This window comes from Sinocyclocheilus anshuiensis, unplaced genomic scaffold (assembly GCF_001515605.1).
Source record: "Sinocyclocheilus anshuiensis isolate Anshui unplaced genomic scaffold, SAMN03320099.WGS_v1.1 scaffold560, whole genome shotgun sequence".
Classification (NCBI taxonomy): Eukaryota; Metazoa; Chordata; class Actinopteri; order Cypriniformes; family Cyprinidae; genus Sinocyclocheilus; species Sinocyclocheilus anshuiensis.
The window spans coordinates 202,809-218,683 of NW_015554116.1; the positions used below are offsets into that span (position 1 = coordinate 202,809).

At 36.1% G+C, this 15,875-nt stretch overlaps 1 protein-coding gene across 2 annotated transcripts in view; it reads right to left on the reverse strand.

Annotated features, from left to right (window-relative positions):
• The window catches only part of cdc14ab (cell division cycle 14Ab), a 44,792-nt gene extending 28,923 nt beyond the window's left edge, over nucleotides 1-15,869 (reverse strand). For both annotated transcript variants that reach the window (XM_016462246.1, XM_016462247.1), the window contains exons 1-5: nucleotides 15,350-15,869; nucleotides 14,280-14,370; nucleotides 13,616-13,691; nucleotides 8,067-8,159; nucleotides 3,020-3,099 (exon numbers count right to left, since the gene is read on the reverse strand). In XM_016462246.1, the coding sequence (XP_016317732.1) occupies nucleotides 3,020-3,099; nucleotides 8,067-8,159; nucleotides 13,616-13,691; nucleotides 14,280-14,370; nucleotides 15,350-15,446 (437 nt within the window). In that variant the 5' untranslated portion in view covers nucleotides 15,447-15,869. The remainder of the gene's footprint in view (nucleotides 1-3,019; nucleotides 3,100-8,066; nucleotides 8,160-13,615; nucleotides 13,692-14,279; nucleotides 14,371-15,349) is intronic.
• Nucleotides 15,870-15,875: the final 6 nt, after the last annotated feature.

Sequence of the window (15,875 nt, forward strand, 5' to 3'; positions counted from 1 at the left end):
CCGTACCCACTGTATATAGCCTAATATTTAATTTTTTAAATATTTTTAATTAATTAATTTTAAGGGAAAACTGAATTTAATTCAAAAACATTTCGCAAGTCAGAAAGTCAACATATTTTTTGATAATGACTCAACTGTTACTCAAAAGGAAGTGTTGGATAAAGTGCAAGAGCATTTGAACTAATGCCCACACAATAGACATGTTGACCAATAAACCCACTAATGAGTAACATAATTCCTTCTGGTTTCAGAGACCAATGACGGTCAATGAGTAAAAAAAAAATTCCCTTGATGACACGAAAGTTTGTGTTACAAAGAAAACCAAAGGGAGATTTCAGCCTTTTGGGAAAAGCATTAATAACAGCACTTTAAAAACAAAGCTGCTGTTTCCTGTTTGCATTCAGTGAATGATGCTTCCAAACTGTTTGGAGGCCAGAGCTAATCTATACCGGAAGCACTTACAGCCTATCTCAGAAAGCACAGATATACGGTCTGTTCCATAAATTCATAAACCCTCGGTTAAAAGCATCATGGGACTGCACTGAAGATCGCAGATTTAGAAAATGTAGGCCTCTTCACTATTCAGTGCATACAGCTCTGAATCATTAGCCAAAGAGAGTCCACTTTAACAATGAGTGTTTCTGTTCGATGAGGCCATGTGTCCCTCATTATATATGCATGCATAACAGAATATGCAGCTATGTGCTTGGCCTGGGTGAACTTTAAGACTTTTGTGTTTCTGGGTCAGTGAATAGGGAGGACAGAGCTGAGGGGTCAAATCTCATCTGATGGTGGAAAACAACCAAGAGGACTTACTAACCAGGAATACTAACTACATGGTAATGAAAAATGTCATGTGTCTGTGATTTCTGTGTGACAGAGTGGTTTTAAAAGAGAAAGAACAATGTTTTAGGAGATTAAATAATATTTCCATGGGAATTCCTCGTCATTTTAAGAAACAGCAGGGGGGGGGGGCGTCTTGGAACCACGGCTAGCATCTAACAGGGCGACTGGGTGGTATAATAACCAAACAGCAGTCAGACTAGCACAAATCCACAACTGTCTTACATATAGCATGACAGGAAAAATAGACTCGCACTGAGTTTGGAGACACATTAATCATCATGTGACCACCATAAAACTGTAAAAGGAATATAATGGAATAAATAACAGTTTGTTCTCAAAAATAAGATATCAGTCAATTTCCCCAGAATTTAACCTGAAATATTGTTTTAAACCTATTCTTTCTCTCTCACCGTTGCAAAGTTTTTAATCATTGAAATTGTATTACATTTAAGCAAATTTAATACATGAATTAAACTATTCATTAAAGGTTATTCATTAAAATACACTCAATATATTTTCTTTAAATAACATGATTACAAATGCATGAATATTTAAAATAAATTAATATTTAAGGCCATATCATATACATCACATAGAATGTAATAAAAATAGGGGCGGGCAAAATACCGGTAGACACGATTAAACGGTAGAAATTTGTGGTTACACGCTCACTTGACATTGCTGTGCTACATGGTCACAAAAACTTATCGTTTGCATTTTTAATCATTGCGGTTTAAAAACAAGTGATTTTAAGCCATTGAAATTCAATCAGTAGCGAAAGAGAACTAATTTCACTATATATGTGTGCTGTCTGAAAGGCGCGTGCACATGAAGATGGTGCTCAGAGCACGGGAGTTATTTTTGCCGCTTTATAGGCCTTGAACGGTTAAATACACACACTTGTTTGTCAAAATGCCCGTCTATGCAAGTATCCTCATAAACACAGTAATTTAGGTCTCAAGTGAAAGCAAACAGCTGAGAAAGAAAATACATATGTTACAGTACATTGAATCTGGGAAGCTCTTAAAGTGACAGCAGTCTAATATTCCTGCTGTTTGTCATTCATTTTAATAAAACAACAAGAGAGAGAAAATCTCTCACTTGATAAATTTTTTAAAAATTATTAATTAAAAGATACTTAATGTTATATTAACATTTTAAAAATATTCAAAATTAAATATTTAAGGCCAAATTGTTATATACTTTTATTTATTATTACATATGATATATATTTTTTAAATGTATTATATACATACTTTTTTTTTTGCATGCTAACCACCAAGCCATGACTCCAACTCTTTTTTTCCTGTCTCCCATTGCAATCCTACCTATTTATTTTAATCACCTTTTAAACATTATACTGCATGGGAACACTACTAATAAATCACCACTAGAGTCTAGTGATTCAATCTCAACAGTAACACCTTCCAATAAAAAAAGTTACACAAAAGTACAAGTGAACACCTATTACTCTCATTTTAAAATGACAACACTATTATCCAACAAGATGACCCATTCACAACAGAATTGTCCCTTTCTCTACCCATTCACAAATCTGACAGAGTAGATTACCACTACACACCAGCTGCACTGAGTCTAGAACCTGCCACAGATGGTTTTCCTCCTGCTCAAGGGCCTTACGTATGTCCTGCTCAGCCTTGCGTATGGCCATCAGCTCAAAGGTTTTAGTGTCCTGTCCTTTGCGACAGTTTGGAACCGAGTCCAGAATTCAGCTCAAAAAAAGAGATTACATGAGTGCGCTGACCCAGCCGTACGCTGTAATCCCAAATTAAAGGCCAGAGATGTCGACCCGCAGAGGCAAAATAATCTAATCCCGCTGCAATTATGAGCATCACTATATAGATGCACGACAACAACTATCTGGCCTGTCAGCTTCATGGCTTGCAAAACGTTTGTGCTGTTTTTCCACTTTGCTTGTTTATTTATCTGGGCAAAGAAGTTTATCGCATTAAAAACCCTGTGAGCCACAGGAGAGACAATATTTCATGCAAAATCAGATTAGAGTGCAGTGTGCAATAAGCAAGGGAGAGAGAGAGGAAAGTGGGAGAAATTAGGCAAAATATATATTAGCAAAGGTTTGACAAGAACAGACATTTTTTGTATTTTTTTTAATCCATTTTGCAAAAGATGTGGATATGTGGTGGGTGCTTACCTGAAGGGAAGGTATGAGGCATTGGAGCCGGAAATAAGGGCTCTATAGGCTTCCTCTGGTGTTTTCTTTAGGTAAATCACCTGAGACGGGAAACATGAACAGGAAATTACATTAGTGCACCAGCAAAGCAGCTGAATGCTAGGTACTAATTCTATAGGCTTTAACATAAGTGTTGTTAGTGTTAACGAATAAAAATAATTTCTGGCAATTGTTGGCCAAATAATTATTTTGGTAAAAATTTTTGGTAATAACTGTAATAACTGAAAATGCTGAAATAAAATTAAATATAAATATTAAATGAAAAAGAACAAATGAAAATTAGAAATGTTGCAGTGGAAACAAACTGAAATAAGCAAGTACTAAAATTACTAAAACTAAAATAATAATGAAAACTGAAAATGTAAAAATAAAAAATAAGCCCACTTAAAATATTAGTAAATACTATAATTGTATTTAAATCATATTAAAATGACAGTTTGAACACAGACTTTAAACACAGTACTTATTAGTGAACCGTTTCATTTAGATGGTTTACAATTGGATTAACTGATTGGGGAAAAAATGATTGGTTAGAAACAATTAATTTCTAGATACTCAGTTTTTCTGGTTTTAGTCAATGAAAATATCCTTTAAATTTAGCCAGTATTTCATCATTTTAGTCCAGTTCACCGGCTGAAATGAAAATATTTTAGTCGACAATCGTGCAAAATAATTTTTCTTGTCAAATCTGTTAATCACAATCTGATTTCCAGAAAGAACAATTTGTACACAAATGGGACACCACTACTTCCCAACCCCCAATTCAATCTTTTTCCTCTCCACGTCTGTCCGTGTTCCTCTTTATCCCATACACAAATGCACTTTCAGGAAAGTGATGTTCGGGCAGAATGTGTCACACAGATGAGATGTTGTGGCTCAGCACAATGGGGCCCTTCTCAAGCTGGGACGATTTGTCACGGCACAGTGCGGCAGTCGCACACACAGACTTGCTGAAGCGACGAGTTTTAGCGGTCATCTACTCCCTACATCCACATCAATCCCTCTTGACATCATGGAAAAGGACTCTATAATAAGAACTCCGCTCACTCCTTCAACATTTTTGTGGCTTGATGTCAGAATGCAGCAGTATGGTGCCAACACAGAAAAGAAACGTATGTGAACCGCGCCAAAGCCCAACATGAATTAAACAAAGAAAAAGGGGTAGGTCAACTCAAAAATGAAAATGATGTAATTTACTCACACTCAGTTCTTTCTGAATGTTATTTTGTCCATGGAAGAAAAATGAAAAATTTTGCTCGCTCTTTTCCATGCAATTACAAAAAACTGAGTGTGAAGCTTCAAAACAGAGGCACAAAAACATTAAAATATTCAATTAAATTTTCACCGAAAAATTCCCTTTATTTGTGAACAAATCATTCATACCAGTTTTGTGAACTACAAGCGATTTACTGAAATGATTCAGCTAAAAAGAATGATTCATCCACAAATCTGACATAGCTACTTCTCTTATAATTGTGATTTTCTGTAAATAAGGAGTAATTTTTTCTGTAAATAATAAATTGTACCTGCCTATAAGTTACACAGAGTCAAAATTGCATTATAGCAAACATAAGTTGCATCGACGTAATGAAAAATACCGGTTCATTAATGAATTTGATTGTTTAAAAACAATAAATACACTATAAACACTCCATAACCAATCCACTAAATAAATAAAAAAACAGGAATGTACAGGAAAGTATAAAGCAAACAAATTACAGTGACATTTATTTAAAACAACATTTATTAGAAACGCCAAGCCTAAACGAATTTACTAAACAAAACAAGCCTAAATTAAAACTACAACTACCGGCATGTGGGAAATGCGCTATATTCGCCACAAATCCAAATGTGTTTTGCGTTATTTGTACTATAAATTGCAGCACGTTTGATTTTCATTCATGTTTATTTTTTGCTATAACTAGTAAAAAGGAAGAGATGATGGGTTCACGTAGTGTTGTCAAAAGACCCGGTATTTCGGTACCAAGTCGGTACTAAAAAAATGAAAACGTTACGGTACCAGGTACCAAATTTTGGTACCGTGACAACACTAGGTTCACGTGTCACTTGAACTGAGGTGTTTCAGTGATCTGTCACGAGTCACGACACATAAAAAAGCAACAAAACAGTATTTATTGTTTGAATTTCTTTAAAAATGCCAAAATTTGTAAGCTGAGAATTTGATTCACACTAAAAGTAAGCTGCTCTTTCTTGTCTGTTGGCGCGTTGTCAGTTTACTCTTTGCGCTGCGATGTATTTTTCACTGCGTGAGAGCGGCATGGCTTGCCAATTGCATGGAAAAGAGCATCCTGCACACTCTTCAAAATAACTTTTTTATTCTACAAAAAAAAAAACATACAGATTTGAAACAACGCAAGAAACAGAATTTTCATTTTTGGTTGAACTAAACTTTAAGATCTCCAGTACTTGACAACACTAACACTTGACCTCACTCCTAGTTCGTGTTTTGCTTTTGAAGGCTGTGTCTGTTCTGCAGGAGGCCAGAGCTTTATAATTTTTGCACGAGCTCATGAAATATGCACTGGCCAAACAATTAGCTGAACAGTTCGGCAGATTAAGTTCAGTCCCGTGAAAAGGGTCAGCGTTTGTTTATTTGTGTTGTGCCCTACTGTCCCATGCGACTCAGATGGATGATCTTAGCCCAGCTGTTCAACCAGTACAAATAATCTCCTTCATATGATAAAACTGGGTCGTCTACTGCAGGGCAGATCAGCAGCAAACATCTGCGCTTGCCAGAGGAGCACATCCCACACAAGCCTGGATCAATAAAAACCTACTTACAGAAGATTCACTCCAAGAGCAGAAAGACAAAAGCACTACATTGAACACACGTCCATGCATGCAGTGAGTGATGGGCAAGACCATGTAGAGCAGAAACAAGGTTTTATGTAATTTGGAAATGATTACGGTAGTATATGAGAGAATTATTTAAAACACAAGCTTTATTGAGTCTATAGGAGAGAATCTGCAAGATTTGATGGCCGTCTCTAGAGGTTGGGTTTTTGAAGGAAGCTAAAATGAGTTTCCATTTAAGACAAGTAAATTAAGACCGGGATCAAGGTTCAAACTAAATTTAGACTGGCAGGGTAAATGTGACCATTCCTAGTAGACCGATTTTGAGGAAGTACACCAACTTTGAGGGATATTTGCAAGATAATTAGAATTGCAAAGACAAAAATGAAAGCAGCCCACATTTTCTGTAGATTCTTTGTCAGGTTTACCTCACAATCTTTTGAATGCCGTACACTCATTTCAAGTTCATCAAACTTAGTGTCAAATTATATCATTATATGAAAGTTTTATATACATTTTTCCCCAAAATATACTTACATATGCATAACTTGTTTTATCCCAACTGTAAATTGAGTTGTGAATTGCATGCGATGTTTTATGGATAAATCATTATTATGAATGTAGACTGCATGAATCATGAATTCTGACTGTTCACACTGAAATCATATTGTGAAAAAATATATATAAATAAAAGTGACTCAGATTTAATGTACGCAACTGGTCAAAAGTTTGGAATAATTAAGGTTTTTCTAATGTTTTTTAAATTAATCTCTTATTCTCACCAAAGCAGCATTTATTTGATCAAAAATACAGCAAAAACAGTAATAATGTGAAATTATTACAACTTAAAATAACTGTTTTGTATTTGAACAAAATGTAAAATACAATTTATTCCTGTGATGCAAAGCTGAATTTTTAGCCATTACTCCAGCCTTCAGTGTCACATGATCCTTTAGAAAGCATCTTTCAAAAACATTTAAAAATCTTAATTATTCCAAACTTTGACCTGTAGCTTTGAATACTTTTTTTTTTTTTTGCAAAATAAGACAAATTAAATATATAAGGGAACCAAAAACATTCAAAAAAAGTGGAAAGTTGAGTCGCAGCTACAAACATCCAGCACAGGATTTATGGTGGCACGCAGCCATTGCATCACAGTCCAAAGCCAGATTATACAAAAAGCCAGATTATAACTAGTCATGGCGTTTCATCCAAAGAAAAGCAAGGGAACATCAGATTCCCCCCTCTTCGAATAGACCAGAATCAGGTAAAAAAAAAAAAAAGATGTTGATATTGTATAACACTACCACCCTTTTCAGTTCCCTAATATTTGAAATTGGAGTTCTAGTAGGAATAAATTAACAATTGCTTCTTTGAAGGAAACTGGAGAAGCATCTCTCATACCACTTCCTGTCCATGTTGCCATTTAGGACTCATCAATATTCATGAGGAAAGACGCGTTCTTAACTCCCAGAGCTTATCTCATAGTGTGAGACAGTAGCTGCTTTGTCAGTACAAATCAGCACAAATAAACTGAATATACGTGAGTAGATGTGCATGCTTGATTATTTGCAGATCAAACTATGAATATTATGGGGGAAAAAATGGTGCCATGACCCTGTAAAACTGGGCAGTCATTTAAAAGAAGGGCTTATCAAAATGGTACACTGACCCACATTACAGCTGGCACCTGTGCCTTTGACAAAGCCAACGGTGCCATCTGAGCAATAAATCTGCCCAGACCGGAGTCCTTCCTTAAGAGCGCCAGGAACAGGAAGAGTGGAGATGTCCAATGGCGCAATCAGCTGGCATGGCTCATACGGCCATAGCGTTTCACAACGACCGCTGTGTACATTGTGGTCTACATGAATGAATGCAGTGGAACAGGACAAACTGGCACGCGAGCCAGTCAAGGACATAGTTATTGTGCTGCCACAACGCGGGGGACGCACCAGTCAGTCAGCAATCTGTCGCTGTCTCTGAGGGGGAGTCTGGAATTAGGACACTGGCAAAAATCCGAGAAGACTTTGTATGACAAATGAATTTGAGGTCGATGTGGGAGGATTGTTGGTTTTAATGGAAACAGCTGAGTGGCTATTTTGCAGGGCCGTGACAGACTCCGCCCTGGATGCAAATCCTCGAGACCGGTGAAAGCAATTAATGACAGTGACAGAGACAGAAGTGAGATACTCACAGCATAAGCACCAATGAGCACAGCAGCGTTAGCCCTTTTGCGCTGGTCGAAGCTGGTGTAGTGCACAATCCTCTTTCTGGTCAGTGTAAACGACTGGAAAGAAAAACAAATGCATTGCAATTAAAGTTCGAGAATACTTTTTAAATACGCAATTTATTTTGGATAGCTTGGATTACATCAATTGTTCAATGTAGTTTTTATTGAAAATGAAACCCAAATAGCATAAAAATGCATAACTTATCTGTTGTAAGTTTTTAACAAAAACAACATGTACATTAATCATTAAACGTTTTGCAATTTAAGTACTAAACCGCATCAATGGCATTTTAAAGAAACAAAACTGTAACTTGAGAAAAAAAACTGCATTAATCACTACAATGTAAAACATGATTTTAAAACAATGTTAAGAGATTAATGGACTTTTTTTCCCACTAAACCTTTTTATTTATTATTTTAACAAACACCAAGTTTAGTCAACAAATTTTTTTTTTATCTGTCTTTTAAAATGTAACAACATTTGCAATTTAATTTCTTTAAAATGCTACTGACATAAAAGCATTTCATAGAAACTGTAATGCAAAATTTGTTGCATTATACAGTCAATTTGTATCAAATCGAAACACCAAGTTTAGTCAACAAAAATAATTTTAAAAACGTCCAAAATGTACAACATTTGCATTTCAATTTCAGAAATTGAAAGAAAATTAAAAGATTGTTACATTATGCAATTTATACCAACTGTTAAACTTTTTGCCAAAAACCATTTTAACAAACCAAACAAATTTCATAAAACTGCTTCAATCATTAAACTTGGTTTTCGTTAACAGAAAATTAAATGCATTTTTATACAAAAATTGGAAATTGTATTAATAGTACTGTAATTTTAATTAGAAAACAATATTCATCATTCATTTATCATGGTTTTCACTATAATGGAACTCCAATAAAAACTGGATAAAGTTTTTTTTTTTCCAATTCTATTTTAACTAAAAATTTTCATCAATCAGTGCATCAATCTTTTTGTTAAAGCATTTTAACATGAAAAGAAAAAAGAACTGCAACAATCATTTAACTTGTTGGTTTAATATTTATTATTTATAATTTATTATTGGTTAATGTAAAATCACTCCAAACCCATTTACAGTTAACATGGCTGGTTAGATGTTTGGGAAACTTATGAGAATCTCATCAACAAAAATCTCAGTATCAACCAATTTCACACGCCTAACAAACACCCTTTTTGTGCTTAAACTAGCTTGAGGTGTTCTCTGAATGACTCAATTGAACGTGTTTTACATGAGGGAATTTGGAGACAGATGTTCTAGCATCTGCCCCAGCTGCTGCAGTAACGAGCAGGGAAGTGCTGCAGGTGAGCCGAAATGTGCGCGCAAGACAGACAGCATGTAGCTGCTAAAAGGCAATTCATGCACAGACACAAGCCAAAAGCTTCAGAATAATCTGTGCCGGAGCCGAGCTGAACTGAAAAAGCATCTGTTCCTGTGTTGCTCCACATGCCGCAGAGTAAAGATTTGGCTGGGGTGGCATAACAGTGGAAAACAAACTGCCGGCACAACAAATTAGGATTCAAACTTGTCCACCTACAATCCGCCCCCAAAGAAAAAGAGACATACCGAAGGCAAAACTAAGGAAAGGAATTTTCCAAAAGCTCTCTAAGCTGAGAGATTTTTTTAACAGAACCTCTTTTAAGAAAAAAATTGACTTTTTTGCCTTTTTTTTTCCTCTAATAAATATTCGCTGTCTTAACTTTTCACAATTTTGGAAAGTCATAACAGGGTTGAACCTTTTATCTTTCCAATGATAAGCACAGTAATATTAAATGTCAACTAGTTTGGAAAGTGAAGGTGTACATGTCATCTTTTCTCAGAGTATATAGTAACAATATCAAATTAAAATTAATTCAATTAAATGTATGCATTTAGCAGACGCTTTTATCCAAAGCGACTTACAGTGCATTCAGGCTATACATTTTTTTTATCAGTATGTGTGTTCCCTGGGAATTGAACCTACAACCTTCGCGCTGCTAACGCAATGCTCTACCACTGAGTCACAGGAACATTTAGTATATATATATTATATATACTATTACAATATAGTATTGTAATAGTAACAGTAACCCTTTTATCCTTCCAAGGTGAATCGATAAGCACAGCAATACTAAATGTTAACTAGTTTGGAAAGTGGCGATCTAGAGGTCATCTTTTCTCAAAGTCTTAGTAACAGAGTTGAACCATTTTATCATTCGAAAGTGGATCAATGAGCAAAACAATATTGAATGCCAACTTGTTTGGAAAGTGATGATATAGAGGTCATGTTTTCTTGTAAAGTTATAGTAACAGAGTTGAATTATTGTATCTTTCCAAAATGAATCAATGAGCAAAACAATATTGAATTTCAACTAGTTTGGAAAGTGAAGATGTAGAGATCATCTTTTCTCATTGAGTCACAGTAACAGGGTTGAACCCGTTCATCTTTCCAAGGTAAATCGATAAGCAAAACAATATTGAATGTCAACTAGTTTGGAAACTCAATATCCTTTCCTTTCTCTAGCCATCTACAGATCATCTCTTCTCACAGAGTCAAACAGGGTTGAACCCTTTTTTTACTTTACAGGCAAATCAATAAGCAAAATGTTAACAATCACTCAGAAAGTTCATTTTCATGTAAAACAGCAACATCCCCATGCAGGAGGTGGTTATACTAGTGAGGGGAAGAAATCTGTAAAAAAAATTAAGTTCAGCTTAAAAACAAAAGCAATCTCAAGATTGACAGTTTGTTATTTTATCAGATTGTGCCTTAAAAACACTAACTTGAGACTGCACAAGCTCCACTCAGCAATGCTAGAAAGCTGATCTTATGATAACCAGATACTAGAACAGATACTACCCAAGCTTCCCTTCTTGCTGTTTGGTTCCTCCAGCCTTCAACCAATCATGCAGCCCCAAACCGGTAAGGTTAGAAAAATCTCTATGGCAACAACTTGTAAATTACAAACAGGCGGGGATATTGTTGGTTGGATGGGTGTGGACATAGTGAAAGTGGTTAGGAGGGAAACACATGCTTTTACCACAGGACTTTACCTTTAATATTCCAAAACATGAACACATGAGAGAACTACACCTTGCCAGCTTTAGGAACACAGAACAAAACACAAAGATAAAATGGTTGATTATTATTCAAACGCCTTCCTTTCGCTTGCAAAGTTCCTTAAGAAAGTGGACATGTCAGCGGAATTAATCACTACAAGGACACTATAAATTTCTTGTGTGTTTTGGATTTGGTCCTCTTTGCTGACCTCTCAATTTAGATTAATTGGAAATTAAAGTTGGAGTCGTGTCAAGTTAACCGTTTTATGCTCCTGAAGACTGATGAATCTCAACAACTACATTTAAAGCAGAGGAACATTGTAGCTTCGCTCCAAAACAAAGTGAGCTGCCTACCTAAACAGCAAAGGTACTTTCCAAAAGGCAGGTGGCTGGATTGCACTATTAAGAACCTTTAGCCAAAATATTAGGAAGAACCATATGTATCATTAGTGGAGAAGGTCCCAGAATGCATCACAATGAGTTAAAAAAACTAAGACGGTGTACAATGTACTTATTTCATTTGAAAAGTAAATATAAAGTTCTAATAAAAAAACAGACTTGTTCACAAAGTTTGTTAGCTTAGCAACGTGCTGATGTACAACTATAGGAATCAATTGAGTTTAATTTTGTGTGGCACACCGAGTTGCGCCTATGTAGTGTTCTAAATCAGTCACCTATGAGGTTACATTTCAGATAAAATGCTGCCTTAGAAGGTAACGGTCTATGTAGGGAGTAGCAAGCAAGGAAGCTCACTAGGTTTTGGAAAGCAGTTAGCGTAACCTTAGTAAAAGCTATAATTTCACAGGACGTAAACAATACAAAACAGTTCCCTTTAAACAGTGTCTATATTAGCAATCAAATGAAAATCTGAGAGTTGATGGATTGGGATGGATTACATAATAACCCTCCCCCATCACAACTGATGTGTGCAGAGCACTACTCAGACATCTAATCCCCCTCCGTAAATCCTTGGGACACGCATGAACCACACGCCAAGGCCAACGCCAGTGGCTGCTGCTAAAGTCTGAGTGGATGAAAGAAAAAAGGTCACATCTAATCCCAACATTTGTTACATCTGATAGAAGGAAGGATCAGGAACAGTGACATAACATGCAACTCACTTTCTCAACAGACTGTGAGCATTGAGATCGAAGTAGATCATAATCTGTACCTTGCTGACATTCTGATAAATGCCATGACAATTGTGGGGAAAGAGAAAGTAAGACTTGAATAGTGAAACTTTGGCCTAGTAGATAGGTTTTAAGCTGGCAACCGGAAGGTGACTGGTTCAGTTCCCAAAGTGATCAAGACGCACCATTGTGCAAGGCACTTAACCCCAGGTTACACTTGGGGAAGCTTGTCCCTGAAAAGCATTTGGATAAAAGCAACTACTAAATGACTAGTTATCAAACCACTGAATTAACTCTTAACTTTAAGAGGCCGAGAGAAATTAGAAATATTCTTGGCGTTATCCAACAGGTTGATGTCAGCTTACGTTTAATACACCGAAACTGAGCTCAATGACTAGGTATCAGGTTAAAGGTTTGTATTCATACTAACTGAATTGTGGATTAAAGGAAATGGTTATGATTTTACCAAAGCACTTTAATTATTTTATTAATACTGAGTATGTAAAACCCTTTAAACTGTTGTTTTCATGGTTTCGGGATTTTTCATGGCAACGAAGTTGTAAAACTGGATATAACTTCATACAGAAAAGCTTAGTAAGTGATTTTTTCACACTAATATCATATTGAAAATGCTCATATTCTTTAGGTCATGTTTTATTGTCGAGTATTTTATTGTTTACAAATTGGCCCCTTTTACTTCCATTATAAGTTTCTCAGAGTAATGTACTTTTTTTAAATGAAGATGGAGGACTAGAGCAAATTAATTTTTGCTGTAATCAGCATCACATTGCAAATTTACAGAACCCAGAATATTCTTTTAAGAAGAAATCTCTTCATGGCCTTAACTACTGAGCTTTAGAGAGGCCCTGAGCCAGAAACATCCTGTGGTCCCAGGAGACACTCTCGGTCCACATTAAAATGTCAAGACAGGTGAGACAAAGACTAAAAAAAGACAGGAGACACATGGCTAAAGATGCACGTGATGTATCCTATTGAGCTTCTGGTCAGAGTCGCTTTTATTTAAAATGAGCACAAACGGTTTTGCCTTACAGACGTGGCATAAAACGAGCTGATGGCCTGATAAAGTGAGGGCGGAATGGGATGTTTTCTAGCTGTAGCTGAAGTTAAATGCTGTATCATTAAGTTTAAATTCCCATCCCATATTACAAACAAAGGAAGCGTCAGCACATCAGACAGCCCAAAATATCCAGCAACGGGGCGTGAGTGTAAATTCCTCAGCTTTTTTAATTGGTGTAGCAACATACTGCACATTCTTCGGGAGGAACGTAACTAATCGAGCAGGTGTTTGACTCACCTTGAGCTTTTTGTTGAGTTTACAGCAGTATCTGTACAGCATAGCGAGGTTGAGGGGTCCAAAATCGGCATAAAAGCTATAATAAATAAATAGTCATAGTTAAATAGACAACATGGATGGAATGGCTCAGGCTAATGGGGCCAGGGCCTGGGGCCTTTGACTGCCAGGGGCCTCAATCTGTGGCCCAAACACCTGGAATAATGCCAATGCAGGTGTTAAACTGATATAGAAAGACAAAAAAATCTTGTTCTCGTTTGGAATGTACTATGCATACGTTGTGTTCATTCTAGCAATTTGAAATATAAGCAATACATTTGCATAATGGAACGTACTCATCATTCGAACATTGTATTTTGCAATTATGATAAGAGTAGTCTTCTAAAAGACCATAAGCTATCGTTGGAAGTCAGCCTCAAACAGTGTTTTCTTTCAAAATATCTGTCAGAATGATGCGAAGAACATTAGTTCCATTTTTCTCTAATCTTCCCACATGCGGAAATTCAAAACAAATGATTGACAGGTCCATTAATGAACGCTGGAGATAAAAATGCAACTTTTACTAAAGGAAGCGTTCGATTAAAGAGTTATGTAACAGACTTTGGAACAGTTTCCCACCTGCTGGGGGTTTTGGCTCTGAAAGATGACTGAGGGAGGGAAAACTCACTTTTCGTACACAAACTCCTCATCCGTGCTGAAGTAATGCGTGTTTGCGGTGCTTTTCGGCTTACTCCGTAATGTTGCAAAATAGAGTCGATCTGCAAAAAAAGAAAAAATTACACATGGCTGATTAAACAAGCCGGTACAGTTATAAAACAACTATTAATACTCTTCAGAGATAAGATTTTATCATCGGATTATTGGCTTGGGTTAATCATCTGCAACAATGGACTTATCCCACTGTAGCTTTAAATACACTAAAATATGAATGTGAATTATCACATTACTGGGACTTTAGTCAATAAGAGAAAATCATGTATGTTACTTTATTTTGCCAGATAAGATAGAGAAATTTTTCCACAAATCTAATCCACTTATCTATGAATTCACATGGGTTTTTAAAAAATATTCTATCACACAAAGAAGTGCCACCATTAGTATAAACTGCATTGTGACACTTAAAAAAAAGTTCAGTATACGAAGGTATATATTATAGCAGGAATAACAGGGTTGACGGTTCATTTATCCATCACTAGTCATGTGCTTGAGGTCATTAAACTACCAAGTGTTTATTAAAAATAAATGCTGATATTTCTGAAAATATCCCATTTTCAATAACCAACTGTTAAGAATAACAGGGTTGACCATTTTAGACCTTCTAAAAAGACAAAACATTGGCCTCAAAGAGGTGATGACTTTATGCCAATGTTTGCATATAATTTTATAAAGAGATTTTAATAAAAGACAGTTATCATGGTAACAGGGTTGATGCATTACCCGTGGACCCGTTATTATATACAAATAATACAAAACAAGATATTATTATTATTATTATTATTTTCCATTTTTCATGCAAATGATAAATTAAATGTTTTTAAGAAAATAACAATAAATCAAACTAAAATTACATTTTAATAAATAACTTGCTTCAAGTTTAATAAGATTCAATAACACAATGCAAAAGTTGGTGCAGGTATCTGATGGCTGAAGCAAGTAACTTACGTCTCAGGCTGAGGTAACGTTAACACAATGAATCAAAGTTAGCCAAACAGAAGCTCCTCAGCAACGTCAACTCACCTTTAATAAACTCCGTAGCACCTATTAAATCATTATCGTCAGCCATTTTAAACAAAGATGTGAGTATCGCGGAGTGTTTCAAGTTGTCGAGAGTCATCGACGGAGCGCGAGGGAGGCGTAGCTATTTCTAAAAGAAGAACAAACTCAGGTTAACGTTACTGCTGGTTTAAAATCCGTTTCCTCTCAACGGATGCAACTTCTCTCCGAGCTGATGGCGCAAATATTCCGAGAAGTTCAAGAACAGAAAAGCTTAATGAAATGTGTAAACAAGGCACTTGAATCTTGTGGCATTCTTCCACGCGTAAAAGGTTAAGAAAAAGCTGCAACTTCCCAAGCTGTTAAAATAACTTTAACGCGTCCCGCGTAAAAGTGCTCGAGTGCTTGGTTTTCTCTCTCGCGTGCGCAGTCAAACCGCCATTCGTCGTATTATATATCCGTTTTCGCTTTAAACCGAGCAGATACGAGTTGCGATCCTTTGCGTGGTAACTCTGCCCTGGTCAGTGGTCATTAGGTGGAAATCTTTCCC